The sequence below is a fragment of the Cnephaeus nilssonii genome (assembly GCF_951640355.1).
Source record: "Cnephaeus nilssonii genome assembly, chromosome: 10".
In the NCBI taxonomy this organism is placed as follows: Eukaryota; Metazoa; Chordata; class Mammalia; order Chiroptera; family Vespertilionidae; genus Cnephaeus; species Cnephaeus nilssonii.
Window position 1 is genome coordinate 44561042 of NC_137081.1, and position 23000 is coordinate 44584041.

Consider the following 23000-nt stretch of genomic DNA (forward strand, 5'->3'; position numbering starts at 1 on the left):
TCAACTAAAAAAAAAAAAAAAAGGAAAGGAATCAGCAATTCAGATAGGCAAGGACTGACAAGCCTCCCAGTGTGGGGTTTAGGAAAGAAGGCAGGTATAAAAAGCTAGTCTTGGCTCTGTTACCATCTTGCTGTGGTCCTGGGCCCTTGAGTTCAACAACAGTGAACTGAGGATCTAGATTCCGGGAACTGGGAATGAATAAGTCATAGTTCTTCTAAGTAGCTCAGAGGTTGCTTTATATTTCAGGGTCTCTTGTCTACCATCTGAAAATGACCTAAATCAGCATTCCTCAAACTTGAGTGATGTCTGGCATCCTTTTAAAGGAAAAGAATTGTTAAGTTCTGCCAGCATTATTAACTTATTTTGTTTATAATGTTACTTTAAAATAAGTACCACCACCTAAAAAAAGCATAAACCCCTTACCTTATAGTTGTCATTCAATGATATAACTGAAGCAAATTTATAAATTAAATATTTAAAAAATCAAATGAAAACATTAATTAGATACAAAGAATGATGTTTTTTGAAGTAAAATTTCTGTTTCCATCATGAATATAGTGCCTCCCCTTACTCAATTCTGTCATCATTTTTCTCTGTTCAAACTACTGGGAAACCAAACCACTGCATCCAGTGAGTCTTGGCATAAATGCAGTTTATGTTGTTGGGGAGGAAAAAAAAATTTCCTCTCTCCTTTTAAGTTCTTCCAGCTGGTCTAAGAATTAAATTGATTTAAGACACATTAACGGGAGAAAAGAAAATTTTACTAAGCCCAAGGAAATAGTTCCATAACTATTTTCTCCTGTTAATCTGAATTTAGAAAGAGAGAAAAAGGATTCACCAGTTTTGTTTCCACCAGGCCTGCAGACAGAGATCCAGGATGCTGACGTGGTCAGAGGTCCCAGGATCTCAGCTACAGCCGCCTTGTGGAGAAGTGGGGGTCTGGTCATTAAAGTTGATTCTGCTAAGGACACCTACTGTTGAGGAGGAAAAATGTCTCCTCTACCCTTCAAGGTTCTTCTAGCTGGTCTAAGAAATAAACTGATCTGAGACAGATTAACAGCAGAAAAAAGATAAATTTAATTTCAGACATACAGTGGCTCCATAAGAATATGGGGGCCCACAAGCAGTCAGACAATTTGGATTTATATGCTATTCTGAACTAAGGAGAAGGGGCTTGAGTGTGGGACTTCAAAGGGGAGGAAGACAATTCACACGAAGGTGGAAAAACATGTGTTTGGTAAACAAATGTTTTCTGGGCCATGCAGAGACAATGGGACACTGAGAAGACTTGGGCCTGCAAGCCCTGCTGAGCTCCCCCATCACAACTAGCCCATATGTTTGTAGTCACCTCTGGTGATAGTTTGTCTTCCTAGGACAGGCCCTCTATCTATCTATAATCTTTTAGGCCAGTGGTCAGCAAACTCATTAGTCAACAGAGCCAAATATCAACAGTACAACGATTGAAATTTCTCTTGAGAGCCAAATTTTTTAAACTTAAACTTCTTCTAATGCCACTTCTTCAAAATAGACTCGCCCAGGCCGTGGTATTTTGTGGAAGAGCCACACTCCAGGGGCCAAGGAGCCGCATGTGGCTCGTGAGCCGCAGTTTGCTGACCACCGTTTTAGGCAGTTAAGGGGGGGGCGGGCAGCAAACATCAGACATTGGCGACATGGGAAGCAGCCGCCATGTGGGCACAGCTGAGTTACATTAATGGTAGAGCTTGGGGGCAAGTACCTAGCAACCGTCCCCAGGCCTTTAGACCCTCCTTGAGTTCTGAGCAGCCCTCCAGCAGCAGTCTTTGTGAGGTTCTATCCTGTGACAGTGACACTCCTTGAATCACCTTGGGCAAATAGCCATCCTCTCTATGCCTCAGTTTCCTTAACTGGAAAATGGAGGTAATAACAGAATCTACCTATGGGGTTGATTGTGGAGAATAAGTGAGGGAAGGGCTTAGAACTGGGCTTGGCATATAGTGATCACTGAATTAATGTTAACTCTAACCATAATTATTTCTTCCATGATATATTTTGTGTTACAATTGTGGATGAAAGGGGCCACATGCTAACCTGACAAGCTCAGGGGAGGCCTGCATGGTAGTCTTGCAAACTCTGAGACCTAAAATAACCACAAAGGATGAGCTGAAAATTAAATATTTAACTACAAGCAGGTTACAGTGGATAGTCATGTCCTAGGCCAGTATTTTCCCTGACAAACATCAACTTAGATCTTTACTGAGCCCATTTGTCTTTTTGCCTCTAAGATAATGTATCTGCGAAATGTTCGGGTAACTTGTAACTTCCCTTTTTTCCAGACTCCTCGGGGCACAACAAATGGCACCAGGACATTGCCTCGTTGTTATTGTTATCAACTGTTAATCCTCTATCCATCTCTGTAAAAGGAGCATATGTCCATCATTTCACTTTTTATCCTACCCCAGAGGTTTCCCCTCTTTGCTTTATCCTACCTCCTTAATTTATCACTAATGGATTTCTGGAACCCACCTATGTCCCTTTCCTTTGATTGCAATGTATAAATACAGATGTAACCCGCCATTCTCCGGAGCATTATCTCAATTCATTGAGGTTCTGCTTCCCGGAATATGTCGACAGTTTGGCTCAAATAAACTCACAAAAATTCTTTACAGGTTTCAATGGGGTTTTTTTTTTACGTGCACACAATCAATTTAACTGTGTTTGAACTAGCTACAATGGGACTCTGCTTCTTATAGTGAAACTTCCGTAAAACAAGTAGGTGTTGTAATTTTCCTTTTGCATCTTCTTGGCACTTCATCTGTGCTGGTAAGAAGTATGGGCTTTTGGAGAAGTGGTCATATAGAATTGGATCTCTCATTTTTAGTGAATTCATTTTGACCTCTGATAAATTAAGACAATGATTTGCTATAATGGTTCAAATTTAAGGAAAGATCATTATTGGGTGTGTTATATTAAATACAGGGACTAATGAGATTTTGTCATTTTTTTAGACAAAGAGAAAGAATAATTGGGTAAGCTAAAGTTCTGAAATTCTGAGAAATTCAGAGCCACAGGTCCCCCAGGCAAGAATGTAATGTATACAGTTAAAGGAAAGGAATGGAGTGGGATGGTATGCAGAAGGAGCCAAAGAACTGGCTAAAGCAGGCGTCCTCAAACTACGGCCCACGGGCCACATGTGGGTGGTTTTGCTGTTTTGTTTTTTTACTTCAAAATAAGATATGTGCAGTGTGCATAGGAATTTGTTCATAGTTTTTTTTTAAACTATAGTCCGGCCCTCCAACGGTCTGAGGGACAGTGAACTGGCCCCCTGTTTAAAAAGTTTGAGGACCCCTGGGCTAAAGAGTAGGGAATAAATTATTTCTGTCCCACAAAACAAATGATTTTTCTTTTTCTACCTCTTCCTTTCCAAGTTTCTAATTTAGTCTATAGGAAAATAATTCCTCCTACCTCTGAGACTTGTTTCTGAATTAACAATGGAAATCAGAGGGAATGCAGGGCCAGTGCCTAACACACGGAAGGAGCTCAGCAATTGCTTGCCTGAATTGAACAATAAAATGTACTTTTCAGACAACTTTGTTAGAAATACTTATTCCATAAAACAAATGATCTCTTGAAAGCACCACAGAATCCAGAGGAAACCAACGTAGGCCTGGTGAAAGAAAGAGGACATGTAATTGCCTTAATGTTTTGTTTTTAGAAGCATTTAGTCACACCTACCAATCCACCACGACTTTCCCAATCTCCATGGAGACTCAAGAAGGCTCAACTATACCAACATAAAATAAGTGTTAACTTAGAGCTGCCAGACCTCATGAACACCAGTTTCTCACGTGACTACACATTTCACAAAGCATTGGGCTTCCTGGGGAACAGTGGAGGAGGAGCTGGCTGGCCTTGAGCTCTGCCTTTGCCCGTAACCCACTGGGTGACCAGATAGGTCTTCACCCCTACAGATTTTGTTTGTTTTGTTTTTCAGCTGTAAAATGAAGACATTAATCTTCTGGAGATGGTCTTTAAGATACCTTCTTGCCCGAACACTAAATTAAAGTATGCTCAGGTTCAACATTTAGATTGTGGAAAATGTAAAACAAGCAGAAAATGCAAAGTTCAGGAAAGAAGACGGCAAATTACAATGGGAGGAAGGGGGTAACAGGGATTTTTAACAGTGTCTGCGGTAGATGACCCTCCAGTGATTCTTGCCTCCTGGTATTCAGACCTTTGTGTGGTCCCCTCCCATATTGAATAGGGCTGACCTGCGTAGACAGTGGGATTTACAGAAGTGACTGAGTGTGACTTCTGAGGCTAGGTCATACAAGACATGGTGGCTTTCACCTTATCCTCTTAGATCCATCTGGGGGCATCTGGCCACTATGTCCTGGGGACACTTGAGCATGCAGTAAGGTCCACATGAGATGGGATTAAAGGCTCCTGCCAACAACCAGGGAGAGAACTGTCTTGGAAGCAGACCCTCTGGCGCCAGTTAAGCCTTGAGATGAATGCAGCTCCAGTGAGCACCTGGACTGACTTCATCAGAAACCCAAGCCAGGATCGGTCACCTAACCAACCCCGAATTCCTGAGCCACAGACACTGTGCGAGATAACAAATGTTTATGCTTATTTTCAGCCACCGAGTTTTCTTACATAGAGTGTCTATTAAAAAAAAATAAACGTTTTTACAACATGCACTGGTTGTTTCATCTTCACTCCTTAATTTATTCACTCATCAGAAAATTTATTGAAAACTTATTCGTGCCAGACACTGTGCCAGGTGGTAGAAATTCAGGGGAAAAAATAAGTTTCCTATCTTCAGGAAGCTCAAAATCTGGGAAGCTGGGGGTGGGGAGAGTGGTGCCAAACCATAAATGCTTGTAACAGATGCCACTTTAAAATCCCTGCTTTCATATCGCATCTTCTCTTCCTGCTGGTGTTTTGAGTATATAAACTTTGGCTGTGGCTTCAGTGGTTGAAGAGAATGCCACATGATTGTTTTTGGTTTTAATAAGAGTGATCAATACCATCAGCTCCCCTTTAAATGCTAATGAATGCTTTAACACAGCAGATGCAAACATACAGTACACTGCAGATTAAAATTAGGCACAAAATTAAATTGCTTACACATAGCAAAGGAGGCAGTTTGGACATCTTGATAATCAGTCACAGCCAGCTGACAAATCTTGAATTGTCCCTGAACCAACACTAAGTCTCCCGCAGTCTCAGCCAGAACAGGCATCATCTGGTATCAGGAGTGTGTGTGCCTGGTGTTCTGGGTACAAAGAGGGGCAACAGCCAGGTCCGGCTTCCAGTGAAGCTGTAGAAGCAGCCCCAGCAGGACTGTAGAACCCACTAGGATTAGGAAAAATTGATATCAGAAGGGCACCGGAATTTGTTGCCCTAAAATATGCCTCTTTGTCATAAGGATTATCTTAGGCTGATTATTTTTAAGAAACTGAAGACACAGAAGCTCTGAAAGCAATAAAGTTACCTGTTTGTAAAAGATATAAGGGAAACCTTCATTTGTAAGGAAAGAGAAGGATGACCAAATCTCTAGAAACTTGCATCAATGGGCAAGGCAATGACTTAAACCTGCATAGCAACCTTACTGTTTACTGTGCTTTTCCTGGTCACCCCCATACCTGGCTCCCTACCCCTACTCACCAACATCTGCTTTTGTCTTTAGATTGAGATGGTATTAAGGTGATGGCTTGGGCCATTTTGGGGAGTTACTCCTTTTTCCTGGGTATCTCTCCCCTGTATACAGGAGTTAGACATGTTATTACATTTCTGTTTGTTTTTCTCCTTTTAATCTATCTTTTATTATGGGGGTGGAGAGGGTTTCAGCCAAGATCCTACAAGTATAGAGGGAAAACTATTTTTCCTCCCCCACATATTAATTAAAACAACAACAACAACAAAAACAGAACGTTGGGCCCTTGAAGTGAAAAGTGATATAATGGAATTCTATAAATATCTAAAAAGACAGTGTCTGTGTGTGAATTTCTTGAGCATACATAGTGTTTCTATTGTCTTTTATTCCTGCGACAAGTGTTTATTGAAAGCCTGCTTTGATAGTACTACACTAGGTAGAGTTCAAAATGGAAATGAGTTCGCTATGATGTCAGCGGCTGCTTCTTGGGAAAAACAGACAGACCTTCCTGTTGGGGGCCTTTGGTATACCCAGAATCTGCTCTCAGCAATAAGTCCAAAAACATAATCTCTGTTTCAGGCTGTGCTCAATGGCCAGCTCCCATTGGCAAAACTCACAAAAGACCGATGCATAAAAGTGGCAATTATTTGAACACTAGAAATACAACTCTAAAGTTGATCAGAGATGGTTGTTAAGGTCACTTAATGAGCATGAGATTAAAACAAGAATTTAGATGATTTGATGGTTTGTTAGCCTGGTTAATGAGCTAATCAATTAATGCATTCATTCAACAAATAGATTGAGTACCAAATATGTGTTTGAGATACACTGGTGATCAAGATAGGCATAGTGCCTGCCTTCATAGAGCTGACAGTCAAGTGAGGAATACAGACAAGCAAATTTTGTGACAATGATAACAAAGGGGGAGACATATGATTGAAACAGAAGGTTCTATTTGAACACATCAGGAAGGGCCTGCCCCAGAGCTGGGTGGGGAACAGGGAAGGTTTCCTGGAGGTCGTGATATCTTAGCAGAGAGCTGAAGGATGACTTAGCCAGACAATGTGGGGGAAGCTTGATGGAGGGAGTAAAAGTTTTGGAGACAAGAGAAGGCAAGGTAGCGAATTTAGTGGGGCTGTAGTGTGGTGTTTGATTGCTATGAGGAGAGGCAAATGGAGATGCAGAAAAGGTAACAGGAGCTGGAAGACATGACCATCTCCACAACAGGTTTATCTCTCTGTGACTGGGTAGATTCTCAAGTCAGTTTGGGAGGAGCTCTACTGGACAAGATTGTCCTGTGCATGGGCCTCCATGACTATGCCCTCCATGAAGACCCGGTGTGGATAGTGCAGCTAACCTTTTCCTTTGTGGATAACCTTATCTGGGCTTCCAAGGCTGACACTCCTGGCTGTCCCCAAACCCACCTGCGACCCTGCCACTGCCTCTATAAGACGCAGGCTCTCTTTGGATTGCTTCATAGCTCCCATCTGACTTACAAATATGTTTTTCAGGCCTGAGAGGTATTGCAGTGTTGTGGCCATTCCATCAGTTAATTCTTGGGACTTAGTCTTCTTTTCCTATTGTCAATTTTGTGGCATCACTGCACTGTTCTCACAACTTGCAGAGGAGGGGGATGGCAAGGGTTAAGTAATGGTGCAAGGAAGTGTGTGGCAAAAGGTTCCCAAGAGGAGGACAGAATGCAGAAAGTGGCTGGAACTATGTGGGGAGGCCTTGGGGGAAGCAAATGTCAGCTGCACCCTGAGAACGGGGTGAGATTCATCTAGGATATAGGGAAGGACAATCTTTGGGACAGCTGAATAAATGGAACATCGGTTCTGAAAAATACATCCTGATTTTAGTTTTGAATGAACTATGAGGTCATAGTTGCGTTCATTTTTTAACCCTCTTACTTTGGCCATGTAGTATTTGGCCAGCTGATTACTCAAAGGGAAAGGGCAATGAGTAAGAAGTCACTGGTACCTGCAATACTAATGCCTTGACAATTTTGACCATGAACTTGGCACTTATTCTACCTCTGCAATCTCATAAACCAATTCCAGTAATACAAGATAGAACTGGGTCCAGGTCTTATGCTCTGACTTCCTCAAGGCATCTTGCCTTAATTGTAGCTTCTCAAATCCAAGGATGGCAAGAGATTTTTTATAAGCCTCCTGAATACAGTGTCTACAATTCAAAATTTCAATGAACAAGTTGGCACAACCTAAATCATGGCATCTTATAACTGAGTAGTTCTGAGAGCCAGTGTCTCAGATGCATGCCATAGCTGTACCAACTTGTTGAGGTGAAATGGCAAGTTACAAAGAAGGCACTTAGAAGACATACAATATTTGGTATTTCTGAACAGAAACAGTTGCAGTTAAGTCAGAATGCCCTGAGCTGTGGCCAAAATGTTCTGACCCTGTCATTATTTTAAACTACTGGATGTTCTGATCTTGCTGTTTTGACCTATATCCATGGGGAAAATTTTGACTCTATATCTATGGGAAAATTTTTTTTAAAGCAGAACTATATAACTATTTTTGTCAAGAAAGAATTTCATGGAGTGAATGCCATTATGTCAATTTAATTTCCTGATTCTCTACCCAACATAATAGTTTCTCATTTTCATATTAAATTTTTTATTGTACTAATTTTCTTCCCGTGAGGTCAGTTCTTTTCAATTTAAATTTTACAATGAAGATTTTTATATATCAAATTTTCTTTTGTTCATACCAATTATCACTGGTGCCACTAAGAGGTTTTGTGTGTACCCATTGTTTTTAATCTGATTATTCCCAGGTCAGATTTTCCTGTTCTAAATTTTACTATGCATAGTTTTAAACATTGCAGCTTACTTTTATTACTTTATGAACTAAATTCATGAATTGGTTGAAAGCAATTTTCAGTTTATATTATATCTTAAGTAATCCTTGATAAATAACCCTTGATAAAATGTTTTCCTTTACATATTTAGGATTATGTAATTATTCGGGTTAGTTCTTGTTTATTTATTGAGTTTTAGAGATCGAGAGAGAGAGAGAGAGAGAGAGAGAGAGATGGAGAAAGAGAGAGAAACATCCATGTGAGAGACACATCAACTGGAGCTGGGGTTGAACCTGCAACCCAGGTATGTGCTCTTGACTGGGCCAACACCCTAACCATTGAGCAACATGGGCCAGGGCAGAACATCCAAATCTTATTATTTTTACAACCAATAAGCAGACTCCAGATGTTCTTATTTTGGTTTTGACCGAGAGCATTGATGCTGACAAGTATTTTCCCACGAGATATTACAAAGTGGCCAGTTGTGTGGACTGTTGGAATAACCTCTTTGTGACTAGCTGCTACACTAAATAGGGCCGAGGTCACTAAGTTATTTTACTACCAGCTTAGACTCTCTAACCCATGGCCCAAGAAAGGCAAGAAGGGAAAACCAGCAATCATTTACAGTGCCTTTTAAACTAGTTTTAAATAATTCCCCAGAATTCACATTTTGTTTAGTAGATAAAACCATATTTTGTGTTCCTTTCAGAGTGACTCAGTTAAGACCCTGTGCTCAGCTACTTACCAAAAATTCTAGTCAAAGAAAATATTTGAATTGCATTTGAATGTAGCATACCATTAAGATAGCATACTTTGTATTAGTCCACTTTTAAGTTTAAACACAAACAAGGGGAAACATAACTAAAAACTGTGGTTGATATAAGCTTAGTGAGAAAGGATCCAAAGGGAGCTTAAAACCTTAGAGAAGATATCCAAGATGGAAAAGAGTGCCTCGCTATTGGATTTCACCATTTCCCATTGCTTTGCTTGTAAATGCAGATGGCAAACAATATGATTTATAAAATCAAGTTGTTGAAGCAAGGTTTAGATCACAGCTTCCCTCGTAAATAAAGGTCATTTCCTACAACCTTGACTTTAATGCTACCCAAACACAGTTTTCCCCACCGGGCCCAAGCACTGAATTAGAGCAGGGCAGCCACTCTGGGAATAATGTACACATGTACTTGATGACTGATTTCTATGAAAAGAGGATTGAACCCCACGAAATTACCAGGGTGTCATCAGGATTTCTACAGGGCATGGCGAATCCTGTGCATGGCAAGGGACACTTGATATTTAGGGTGAGTGAATGTTGAACAGAATATCAGAATATACTGAGTGACATTAATTTATTTGACACATAGTAAGTTTGTTGCGCACCCCAACCCCCTCCCCCCGCCCCTCCCTCCCCCCCCCCCCCCCCCCCCCAGCCCCAGCCCCAGCCATTTTGGTTTGTAAAATTTCACAAGTTGGATCCACAATTCCCATCCTAAATGGCTGGCAGTTTTCTCACACCTGCACCCTTTACCTCTTTGCCCCCAGCTGCTTAGCACTTTCTTGCTGCAAAGATAGTATTTACTGTGTTGCTGGAACAAGGATGTTGGTAATTTAAAGTTTCTCTGGCTCTTAGCTTGTGACATTATTATCCTGCTCTGTGGTGTCCTTACAGATTTTAGATTTCTGACATGCCAAGTTTCCCTCTTTGCTCCTCCTTTGATAAAATGTTGAAAAAAATATTCAAAAGCCTCCAGTTGCTTAGGAAAATAACCACAAATCTCCTAGTTCTTTGGTTTCTGATGAGTCTTAATGAATGAGATATGCATTGTAATCAACATTAAGTTCAATAACATTCTTTTATTGCCTAAAAATGACAACCTAAATCAGTTCAGCTCTGAGCATAACAAAACCCCAAATATCTCACTAAAATAAATACTAACCAATAGTGTTGAGACTAGGATGAGGCAAGTGAGGCACTTGCCTTGGGCACAAAATTTAAGGGGCCATTAAACAACAATAAAAACCCCTCAAAACCGAACAGCTCAATAATCAAGATAAATTATATTTAAAAAAAAAAGAAAATTAATGCCAAAAAATCATGTTGAACAAAATATCAAAATTTTAAATAAAGACAAGATCAGTAACAGCACCTTGTCAAGCCATATTGGAGCCTTAGACAAAAAAGAAAAATCATTAATATTGATTCTGTCTTTATCTAGGATTTTGCTTATTTTTATCGCATATTTTTGCATTAATTTTCACTTATTTAAGTATTGCATTAACATCTTATTTCTCTTGATTGTTGAGCTTTGGGGTGCTCTCTTAAATTTTGCACCCAAGACGAGTGCCCCACTTAACCTCATGCCAGTCCAGGTCCTTGCTAACCAGACCAGCAAAGGTTAGGTAATACGATGGCAGTATTATCCCCTCCTCAAAGGTTAGGGTAATACGATGGCAGTAATATCCCCTCCTCTGAAAATGTTAATTTTTTGGGGAAAAAATAAGTACATTGTGATTAGGTCTAGTTACTATCATTGGTCTACCAACATCCATTGTTTAGGGTCTGGTTTGGCAGTAGTTTCAATTAGAACGTTTCTCCCAAATCCAGAAAATGGCAAAGTTGTCTTCTTGTCAGTTCTATCTGAAGGCATCATATTATGAAAACCCATTAAATTATTTTTTTATTTTTTTTTAAAGCTTGCTTCGGAAAGAAAACTCATCTAGTTCCACTCATCAGAAGGTTCTCCTCCCGCGGTAGCCTCCTCGGGCTCTCTCTCTGCTAGTCTTGGCCGGAGACGGCCTGTGGGGCTTCTTCCGATATTCCACCTTCGTCCAGCCCCCTTCGCTGACTCTGCTCTCCTCCTCGCCGGCTCCCGAGTCCGTCTCGGGGTTCAAAGGCATCCCTGGGATGGTCCGGCGTTGGTGGCGGTCGTTTGGGCTTCGCTTGAAGTCAGGCGACTGATGCGCGCCGAGTGCCGACGGATGGACGCGGTAGAACTTCCCCGAGTATCTCTCCCGTGAAGGAGGGGAGTGCGAGCTCTTCCCGCCGAACCTGCCCCGGGGAGAGGAGCTGAGCGACCCGCTCCCGCGCTCGTACTTGTTCCGACTCCGGCTGGAGGACTGGGCCCTCTCCGAAGAGCTGTCGGTCGTGAGACTGGCAAAGCCGCTGTCCCTGGAGTTGAGGTGCAGAGAGGAGAAGTTCCTGGGGAGCCCGTACTGGGTGGGGGAGGAGCTCCTGGACTGGTTGATGGGTGTAATCTGTTGATACTTCATGGGCACCTGGGTCCGCCTCACAGCAGCAGCGTAGGAATCCTGGTCGTTGAAGTAGGGGAAGAAGGGTGACCCCAGGATAGGGTTGCTCTGGGAGCGTTGTAAACCAGTGTTGGAGGCAAGCTGCCGCATGCGCAGGGTGTCTAACCACTGGCAATCGGCATCTGCAGAAGAAATGGAAGTGAGCATCTCTTAAGTCAACAGCAAAGCTGCACGGCCTAATTCATCAGCCTGTCTCTGGATAACACAAGCCTGGGATGCTCTAAGCTTTACCATTCATGGAAATTCTAGGCTGGGTATAAGGACATTTCCCTTATTATTATAAACTAGAGGCCTGGTGCACAAATTCGGCCTAGTCTGCAGGATTGGGCCAAAACCGGCTCTCCGACATCCCCCCAAGGGGTCCCAGATTGTGAGAGGGTGCAGGCCAGGCCGGGGGACCCCACCGGTGCACAATCGGAGCTGGGGAGGGACGCAAGAGGTTGGCCAGCTGGGGAGGGACCATGGGAGGACTCTGGGGCATGTCCAGCCCTTCTGGCTCAGTCCCGATCCACCGGACCTCAGCAGCAAGCTAACCTACCAGTTGGAGCATCTGCCCCCTGGTGGCCAGTGCAGTCATAGGGAGCATTGAGCGGCCTTAGCACATCATTAGCATATTACGCTTTGATTGGTTGAACAGCTGACTGGCTGACTGGTCACTTAGCATATTAGGCTTTTATTATATAGGACACATTTTTAAAAAAATCAAAGGCCTTTACACTATATATTTACACTTATATGCTATATGCTTGTCATTGTTCCATATGCTTTATTTATATTATTTCATTTAATCATCTCGCTATTCTTTTTAGGTAAATAAATACTAATAATCTTATTCCATAAAGGAGGAGCAAGTTTGGGAAATAAGTAACTGGCCCAAGGCCACTCAGCTACTAATTCTGGGCCCTTCTGCATCTAAATCCCATCTTCTTCCCACTTAGCCATGTTCTCACTTCTGAAAACACTGTGTGAGTGTGTTTGGATGGCAGGGGCACATTTAGAAAACAAAAAGCTTTTTCTCAGCGAGCACTTTTAAGTCCTCAAGAACTCTGCAGGTAAAATAAATTGGATTCCAACAGGAGACAGCTAGAGATTGTTTGGAAGAAAGACAGTTCGTATCTCCAGAGGAGAGATTCCTGAGGTTCAGGAATAAGAAAATTTTTTTTTGGCATGGAAATGAAGCAAACAGGAAAAGGTTAAGGTAAAAGAAAATGGTCAGTTAACAGGAACCATTTTGTAGGCTATATTTTAGTAAATAAGCAAGTTTCTCACACCTGGGATCTCTCCTGTCTTCTCCAGGGCCCCGCACTACGTTGCCCACATTCTTGAGTTCCCTGGTGGTCCTCCCTGAGCTCCTGATGGAGCTTCTGACAAGAACAGAGGATGCTCACTTCTCTCTGCCAGCAAGTAGCCTCCCTTTTAAGGGTCCCAGGTTCGATTCCGGCCAAGGGCACATGCCCAGGCTGTGGGCACGATCCCCAGTAGGGGGCGTGCAGGAGGCAGCCAATCAATGATTCTCTCTCATCATTAATATTTCTATCTCTCTATCCCTCTTCCTTCCTCTCTGAAATCAATAAAGATATATTTTTTTAAAAAAAAGAAAAGAGAAAACTACAGCAGACATGGAGAGAGAAGACCCCTACAGATTTCAAGGGTGGGGTGTTGTATGGATCAAAGGTGTTGCATGCATCTAGTGGGATCATGACTCTGACAGTCCTACAGAAATAAAATGTGTCTTAAAATATTGTTTGGGAGGGGAAACTTGTTATAGTAAGAAGTCCTTAAAGGCTTGATAGTATTTGCATGCAACACAAGATTGTTGAATTAGCAAATGAAAGAACTTAGAGTTCCTTCTGTAGAGAAGCTAGTGAGGATCAACACCTACAATATGGGGTTAGTCATGTTGTAGAGACAGCATGCCCTAAGAGATGTTTGAAGATGCATTTCTGGCTGAGAAGGCTGGTAAAAACTCAAGCCCAGTCACGACGGTCAGAATATCTTCTTGTGATCAATTGTGAAAGAAAATAACCCAATCAAGTGTGTTGACAGAGGAAGGCAGGTCCAGCATGCTATCAAAGTATTTGTTGGAGAGTTTGGCTTACTGTCCAGGATTCTGGGCCTTCTGGCTGGTGCATATGTAAAAATATCTGGGCTGGTTGACAAGCCAGTCCTTATAGTAGAAGACATGTAGCCAGGCCTTCATAACTCTGTGACACTAGCCATCAGGGTCCTTTGTCTCCATGCCAACAAAAAACCTTCTGATATGGCTTTTCAGGTAGATTTTCTTACTAGGGAAAAATGCACTGATCAGAAAACATGTATTTCTGGTTTGTTTGCAGGTATATTTCTCACGATAAAAACTGAATTGCATGGGGTTTATGCATCCATCCCCCATGTGTTTTTTAGCTTGTCACAGTTCTACAGAACATAACTCTGGGTTGTATTTGAGTTTCTCGAACCACAAAGTTGACGGTCAGATCCTCTTCCCTGAATCTACCAAATGATGACTAATTTATCATCAAGTCAGCTGGCCTTCCTCCATGTTATTTCTAAATTGTTTCTTTATATCATCTATAATTACCATCACCACTATCCATTATATGCATATCATGTTTTCTCTTTCTCTATCCTCTCCTACCTTTATTTTCCCGCTCCCTCCTTTCCTTCCTCCCTTTCTCCCTTTAGCTCTCCCTCCCTCCTTCCTCATGTCATTCCTATGCTTTGATGTATATATGCTATTCAGGACTCAGGAAGTTGCCCCAGTGATAGCAGTAGCTTCATAAGAATGTTTGTTGGACATAGAAGACTCATATCTTTATCTACAATTTTGAAAACAAAATACATGTGTGTAGAAATAGATATACTTATTTTATTTAGCAATATAACATAGTCATTAATTTTCATGTTTTATCATAGTTATCCAAATATTGAAATTTATTATAATATGCTCATATCTGTAAGTCCATAAATACTATTCAAAACAAATATTCAAAAAATAGAAGAAGGGCCCTCGCTGGTTTGGCTCGTGGATAGAGTGTCGGCCTGCGGACTGAACGGTCCCAGGTTCGATTCCAATCAAGGGCACATGCCCGAGTTGTGGGCTCGGTCCCCAGTGGAGGTTGTGTAGGAGGCAGCCAATCAATGATTCTCTCTCATCATTGATGTTTCTATCTTTCTCTCTCTCTCTCCCTTCCTCTCTGAAATTAATAAAAATACATTTTAAAAAATAGAAGAAGGAAATATTATATTAGAAAGCTATATCTATTCACAGAGTGGCACTTGTCCCTGGCATGAGAATTTGGTGCCGAAGGGTTTGGAGTCTAGTCTAGTGCACGCCTAACTTACTTGAGTTAGACCTGCTTCCAGGGTTGCCCTCTGAGTTGGGGAATAGTGTCTGAATGGCAAGCTGGATGGCTTTCACTTCATCCTGAGGTTTCGTTCTATTCCACTGAATCGAATGAACATGTTTAGTGCTTTTGGGAGTTCTAACATCACTCTGTAAAAAAAATAAAAAATAAAAAAATAGTGAAACCCACAACCAAATATACACATGTTAATAAAATAGGAAGAAAAGAAAATCAGGTTATCATATCACTTCAATTTAACTTCTTAGAACACTATAATAAATGCATTAGGTGAAATATTTATGGTTTGCCTAAATATGGTAATTTGATTAAAAGACACATTTTAACCACTTTATTCCAGATGATAGCACTTTACTCCTTAGTGGAGTATAGTCATTAAAAATGTGGCTGTCTTCTCTCAGAATTTATTATGTTTGGCCAATCTCAACTTACTTCTTTTTTAAATAAGAAATGAAAAAACAATTTCTTCTGTTTATAGTACTTGATAGCTGACATTTTGCTGAATAAATACAATCTGACCACCATTTTGCCTGACTGCCTCTGATCAGCAGGGTAACTGGGTGAGTGTGGGTAGTTTGGTGGGACTAATTACCCCACGGAAGGTGCAGGGCAACAGATACAAAAGGGAGAGAGGATAGAGTCAATACCAAGAATTTGGAAAAGAAGAGGACACCAGATCAGGACACAGCACTTTCTTGTTCCAAAACTTCCCTACTCACCAGGTGTCACGAAGCAGGATTCAAGAGCCTCTCAGGATTCAGTAAGGTTACAAAAGCATGTGTAAAGAGCCCTGGAGTGACAGTTACAGATGCCAGTGGCTTACCAGCATGGAGTCTGAGGAGGAGGAGGAGGAGGAAGAGGAAGAGGAGACAGAAGGAGAAGAGAAGAATTTGGTGCAGTGTGTCTCCTTACTGACTAAGGAAGGCAGAGAGGAAGTCTAGCTAGTATCACTGTCTAGTTAGTAAAAAGAGGGTTTTCCTCAGTGGTGGAGTGGGGACTGGTCAACAGGCTCCAGAATAGTCTAGATTCCAAGTTCCTCAAGACCAACCAACTTCTGTTTTTAGGTTTTGAGTCCTGCAAGCAACCTTTGACAATTAATGCTATTTCTCAGGTGCCTCATCCCTGGGACCCTGTGCACCCTGGCTGGCGAGGATACATAGCTGCTGTAAGACTATTGGCTCCAGCACTGGGCCACCCTGGGGCAGGGAACTGGCTAGGGTTTGGATCCTAATGTTGAAAAGCCAGACCCAGAGGGCTCAGAAGACCATCATAATGTGCTAGTGTGTGGAGTCCACTGGGAGGCTAACTTCCTACATCTTACTGCTGGGAAGGGAACAGAAGGGACAGCTGAGGAAGAGTGGAAACTGTGTTTACAGTCAGAGGACCTGGTGGGACTCCACCCACAATGACACGGACAACTCAAACCGGGGGCTACCTTTCATCTCTCCGAGCCTATTTCCCCTAGCTGCCAAGTGAAGACAATGCTACCTGTCTTTTGGTATTTGCACAAGATTGATGAGCTAAAATGTGTCAACTCCTCTTACAGTGCGTAGGTCATAGTAAATCCTTACTGAATGTTCCTTGAATGAATACTTGAGTGAATGAATGAAATGCACATCATAGTGATGGTAGATGCATACCAATATCTCCACGTGTGCCAAGACTCGGGGCTATAACTGGCCCCCTCGGCCCCAGTCCCCAGGGTTTCTCTACTTTGTACGTCCCATCAGCCATGAAGTCTTGCTAATTTTCAAAACATAATTAGATTATTTTAAGCACTTGGCTTCCCCACCGTGCTGAGAGTAAATCCAAACTCCTCCCTTTGGCCATAACACTGCATGCTCCAGCCCCACCCACCTCTCTAGCTTTGTCATTGCCCTCTGTGCCTCAGGAACTTGCGCTTGCCTTTCCTCTGCTGTTTCTTGCTTCTTCCTGCTCCTCAGAGGAGCGGCCTTCCCTGGTCACGCAAACTCATGCCTGAGTCTCACCATTTTCTGGTTAGCACTTATCACTCCCTGACATCACTTATTTATTTGTTACCTATTTATTCTCTATCTCCGCCCTCCCTCACTGGACTATAAGACTCAACAGACTACAGATTTAGTCTATTCTAATCACAGAACAATACTTGTCAGTAGGCATTTGCTAAGTATATGAATTTTAACTTTAATAGTATATTTTTTAGTGTTAAGTTTTTGTAATTTTCTGTATATAAAATCTATGGAATATGCTTTTGATAATAGACCCCCCTCACCTCTGGAAGGTAGTTGAAGTTGAGTCTATCCTTGTGAAGAATCACTGATCTACTCTTACCCCTAAACTCTAAGCACTCTGTTTTATTCACTGGCATCCCCAATACATAACACATTATGTGGCATGTAGGAGGTGCTCAGACATTAACTGATGAATGAATGAAGGACTACCTCAGTCTCTATCTAGGTAAGTGTATCCTATTCTCTTTCCTTCCCAACACTTTGTTAGAGTAATTATATTGATCTTCCCATATTCACGTTAGTTGAATAGTTTCTCGTCTAATAAATTTTAAGCACTCTGAGTGAGCAAATAAATTCCTATTGAGAAAGCCACCAGCCCCTCCACCCCTCCACCCCTCCACCCCCACCCCGCCTCTCCCCCCACCCCTCCCCTCCCAAGCTTACCTCATATGTGACAGTACATTCTACAGTCTGATTTTCTGTTATTCCTACAATCCACTTCTCCATTACAAATGGGGGCTGAAAAACAAAAGTTAGGCCAGTGTAGGGCAACGGTACAGCCTGTTCTGCTACAGCATGTTCCTTTGAGGCCAGCTGCAGCAGACACAATTGGCAAATGGGGGCATAATGTCAGGTTAGCATGGAAGTCGCACTGGTTCACATGTGATTACTCATAGCATGCTAGTGTATGGGGTTTTGGTTTTCATAAGACATCTTTTCATATATTTACAAACATCCAGTTCTGGTCTCCCACAATCTTCTCTTTTCTGATATATCACTCAATCCTATCATTAGGTCATTCATTCATGCTAATATTTTGAAGCATCAGCAGAAAACTTTCTCACAATGAAGAGAAATCCTTAATAATATAAGACAGAAGTACCTTCCTCCAGCAGTGGCTGGTTCAGTGGCTTCAACAACCAACCACTCTGTTCTCCCCTATATCAGGCTATTGGCAAAGCTGTGCATGCAAAGGAAACTGTGGAGACATTTCTCACTATATTAAAACAAAGGATCAATGAAGAAGTGTACGCCTTGGATCCTATTTTAATTTTGATGAAAATGGTCATTATTAGAAATGAATCTCTCTCTTCTCCTCTCCTCAACCCCCCTTCATCCCAGGTGTCTGTGAACTGGGTACAAAGCAAATGCGGCTGAGATTTAACTGGGCTAGTGGGTTTTTTGTTTGTTCTTCTTCTTGTTATTTTGATTAGAGTTGTTATTGCTTCTGATGGTGTTAAAAAATTCTACATGTTTTGAGTGGTCTTCCCCAATTCTATTTTTCCTAAAAGCCCTATTAATGTTGGCGTGTGATTTTTGCCAATGATGTGGTTCGTCAGGAATGCATACATGGCATTATAGCAGAAACACTTGTATTTGATTTAACACTTCCACCCTGGTCTTTCTGCCCTGAACACTTTGCTTCCCTTAGCAGGCAATGGCTTGGATCCTAAGTGAGACTGAAGCAATGAACAACTGCTGCAACCAGAGCCAGCACAGGTAGGGAGGAAAGAAGTACCTGTCCAGTCTTCAAGATGTCACAGCAATATGTCCCAACAAAATAAAGGAAAGTTGCAACCAGATCATAACCTTTACAGGTAAGTAACACCATTGAAACAACTCCATTACTCAGGGAAATCCAACAATGAATATCAAATCAATCTACTGGATGAACTTGGGAGTTTAGCAATTTTAAATTAAAAGGATTTGGGAGTTTAGCAATGTGATGCCTGGGAAGGGAACACATTTGCAAGTCTAATGATGTGGCTTTGAAGACTTTTCACTTCCCACGTGGGTGAACCCTGGTTCTTCTTTGCTACCAACCCCATTTCCTCCACTAACACCAAATACACACTTACTGGCAAGAGTGTACAAGAATTAATGGCACAAGTGAAGTTCAGGTTGACAGTCCTATTGATACCATGGCTGTCGTTGACCTTCTACAATTTAAGCCTCATATATATATTTTCAGTGTGATTGGGAGAGTTGAACATTTTTCCCCAACTTCTTTATTTATTGAGTCTTTTTAAAAACCTTTATTGTTGAAAGTATTACAGTTGTCCCTTTTTTCCCCCATTGACCCCTTCTAGCATGGCCTCCCCTCCCCCCGCCCCCGTCCCATCTCCAGGCCTTCACCACCCTATTGTCTGTGTCCATGGGTTATGCATATATGCACACAAGTTCTTTGGTTAATCTCTTCCCACCCACCCACACTTGCCTTCCCTCTGAGATTCAACAGTCTTTATTTTTTTTTAGAAGAAGCTAAGCATTTCTTTAAGTCTTTCTTCAGTGTTTCAATGGGCAGGCTTCTACCACTGACCCTAAAGCAGGAACATGCTCTCTGGCCTCTCCAGGGATTCATAGGTGTGAACTTCAAGAAGCTGTGAAGACTTCAACACGTGCCTCATGACTAACCTCGTCACTGCCCTTCAAGAAACTGAGCACAACCAAGAACACCTTCCTCCTTACAAGTTTTCCAAAGTTTAAAATGAGCCAAAATTTGAGGTAAATATTTTCATCTTTAGCATTTTCTTTCCTTTAGTAAATGACAGAAAGAGCATAAAGAAATGTAGAAAAAAAATTAAATGACACCTTCTGTAATACTTTTTAGCTCACACAGCATAAGTGGAATTTTAACAAAAAACTATTATGATCTCAATCTGCTAAATAAAATGTGCCTTTCAACAGCCAGCTTGAGGCTCAGCTGATGTGAGCATCAACAGCACAAAAGCACACTGCTGGGGTATTTTAATGTCTTTGTTTGATATCTGTACATTCATAAAAGCTTTTAAGCTGCAAATAGAACCCTACCTTTGTCATCTTTAAAATCTCTGCATCAGGTAGGTTGGTGTTGAATGTCACATCTTTGATGTAGGTTATTGCAATTTCATCCCCATCTATCTCCATATACATTTTCCACTTACAGTCCTGGAATTAAAGGCAAAATTACAGAATTTGAGAAAGTGAAAAAAAATTTTTTAGTCTCAATGTTTTATAACACATGAATTATCCTATATAATAAAACCCTAATATGTAAATCGACTGAATGGTGGAACAACCAGTTGCTATGACGTGCACTGACCACCAGGGGGCAGACGCTCAACGCAGGAGCTGCCCCCTGGTGGTCAGTGTGTTCCCACAGGGGAAGAACCGCTCAGCCAGAAGCCAGGCTCATGGCTGGCAAGTGCAGTGACAGTGGGGTCCCATGAGGGGTCCCGGACTGGGAGAGGGCGCATGCCGGGCTGAGGGACCCTCCCTCCCCCAGTGCATGAATGTCATGCACCGAGCCTCTAGTTTTAAATAAAGTATTATTGGAGTGTTTCTTTTTTCCCCCTCATTTCAATAAAAGGACATGAAATTAGATCTCTCTACATAGTTAAATAACCCCCAGTGAGGGCAATCTTGAGACATAATTTATCCATGTAAGTGTTCTATTATAGGGACTGCAAACTCCAAATCCTAAAGAGGCCAAGCAGATAATAAAAATGAGTAAAGCCAGGCAGTTTCATTATGGAGCCTTAACTTGTAATCTTTCAAAATCGACCCATTTAATTTACATATTAAACATTGTAGAAACATTTTTTTCATTGACACAGAGATGTAGTCTTTCCACTTTTTTTTTTAAATATAAGGCCCTCTTAATCTACCTTTCACTTTTCCAGTATTGATAATGACAGGGTTCAAGGAAGAACTCACTTTCCTTTTAACAGGAAGGAAGACAATACCACAAATGTGATGATGTATGACAATTGGCCTAACTAAGTATTGGGGAGTTATGAGAAGGGCAAGGGACTCTGGGGAACAAAAGGGCAACTGTCCTAAAGGAACAACAGCCACCACTCAGCTTCTGTTGATTGTCCCCATGTGGGAATACAAGCCCAGTGTTGCTAAGTCCTTTAATGTTTCATGAAAAACTGGGTATCTGGATTCTTATGTGAAAAATCTTGGTTTTTTAAGTGATGGCATGTTAAATTTTCAGGAAAAGAACCATGTAATGATACAGTGCTTTACTAGTCACCAGGGGACGTTAAATTAAAACCACAATTCGATACCACTATACACCTACCAGATGGCTAAGACTGATAACACCTAACGGTGGCCAGGATTTGGAGCTACTGGATTACCAGTGGGATTGTAAATGGTATAATTATTTTGGAAACAAGTTTTGGCAATTTATTTATTTATTTTTATTTTTATTTATTTATTTATTTATTTTTACATTTTAAATGTTTTTTTATTTTATTTATTTATTTTTTTAATTTCTTTATTGATTAAGGTGTCACATATTTGTCCTCATCCCCCCATTCCCATCCCACACCCCTCCCCATGGATGCCCCAACCCCCTGTTGAACTTAACCATTGGTTAGGCTCTTATGCATGCACACAAGACCTTTGGTTGATCTCTCCCTTCTCCCCCCACCCTCCCCTATCCTCCCTCTGAGGCCCGATAGACCGATCGATGCCTCCTTGTTTCTGGTTCTGTTCTTGTTCATCAGTCCATGTTGTTCATCATTTCCCCTAGATGAGCGAAATCATGTGTCACTAGAGATAAACTTATAAGAATTGAATGTGCGACGAGCAATAATAGTTATGCTGACAGGCAAATGAATCAGTCTGTAGTGAGTTTCTTTCTGGACCAACAGTTCTTTTGAGACCCAATATCAATGTCCACCAGTTCCTTATGAGTACATGTCGGCACTGACCCCTCAGCTCTGGATGGTGGACAAATGGTGGTAATGCAGGTCCGACTCCCTCTGGTTTGGTCTCGGCCGGACCCAGGGGCAGGGCTTCACCCGGATCCAGGGGCCCGCGGCCTCACCCGGACCCGGGGCCCAGGCTCGCCCGGATCCAGGGGCCCGCGGCCTCACCCGGACCCGGGGCCCAGGCTCGCCCGGATCCAGGGGCCCGCGGCCTCACCCGGACCCGGGGCCCAGGCTCGCCCGGATCCAGGGGCCCGCGGCCTCACCCGGACCCGGGGCCCAGGCTCGCCCGGATCCAGGGGCCTGCGGCCTCACCCGGACCCGGGGCCCAGGCTCGCCCTGACCCAGTTCTCAGCCTCACCCGGACCCAGGGGCGCGCAGCTTCACCCGGATCCGGGACCCAGCGGGGTTTCGTCTTCTTGATCCCATTTCCTGTTGGTCAATTCCTAATTCCTTCGGCCATTTTCTCAGAGCTCCAGGGCAGCCGCCGCAGAACTCGTTGGGCGGCGGGCTCGGCGAAGCTCCGGTGTGCCCGGTGCGCGGCAGCGGGCTGGTCCGGGGTGGCTGCGTCAGCCCTTGGGTCTGCAGCGGTGGCCAGTCACCGAGCGTCCGCACCTGGCCGCTTCCGGGGCGTTGAGATTCTTGAAGGACTCGGAGGTCAGCAAGCGCGGAGTCTCCCGCCCCATGTCTCCCAGGGGCTCGTCTGTCCGTGCTCGGCAGCGAGTGGGGCCTTCCCCTCAGCCGGAGACCGCTGGGGGAACTGCGCCGAGCACGTTCCAGGCCGCCACTGTGTCGTCTGAGCCGTAGTTCTTAAAGTGTGATCTTTGGGTCACCGGCATCAGCATCATCCCGAGTACCCCTCTCTTTTATTCTAGTTGTAGAGCCTCTGCTCAGTCAGCCCTCCGGTGGTTCTGGATGGTGTCTGCTCTGCTCTCCCGTCGTAGACTCAAAATTG

The 23000-nt window shown here is 42.7% G+C and overlaps 1 protein-coding gene across 2 annotated transcripts in view; it reads right to left on the reverse strand.

The window, feature by feature from the left end:
• Positions 1–9908: 9908 nt before the first annotated feature.
• The window catches only part of MAP3K20 (mitogen-activated protein kinase kinase kinase 20), a 144704-nt gene continuing 131612 nt past the window's right edge, over positions 9909–23000 (reverse strand). For both annotated transcript variants that reach the window (XM_079782149.1, XM_079782150.1), the window contains exons 17-20: positions 20157–20273; positions 17790–17864; positions 15113–15263; positions 9909–11892 (exon numbers count right to left, since the gene is read on the reverse strand). In XM_079782149.1, coding sequence (XP_079638275.1) covers positions 11192–11892; positions 15113–15263; positions 17790–17864; positions 20157–20273 — 1044 coding nt within the window. In that variant the 3' untranslated portion in view covers positions 9909–11191. The remainder of the gene's footprint in view (positions 11893–15112; positions 15264–17789; positions 17865–20156; positions 20274–23000) is intronic.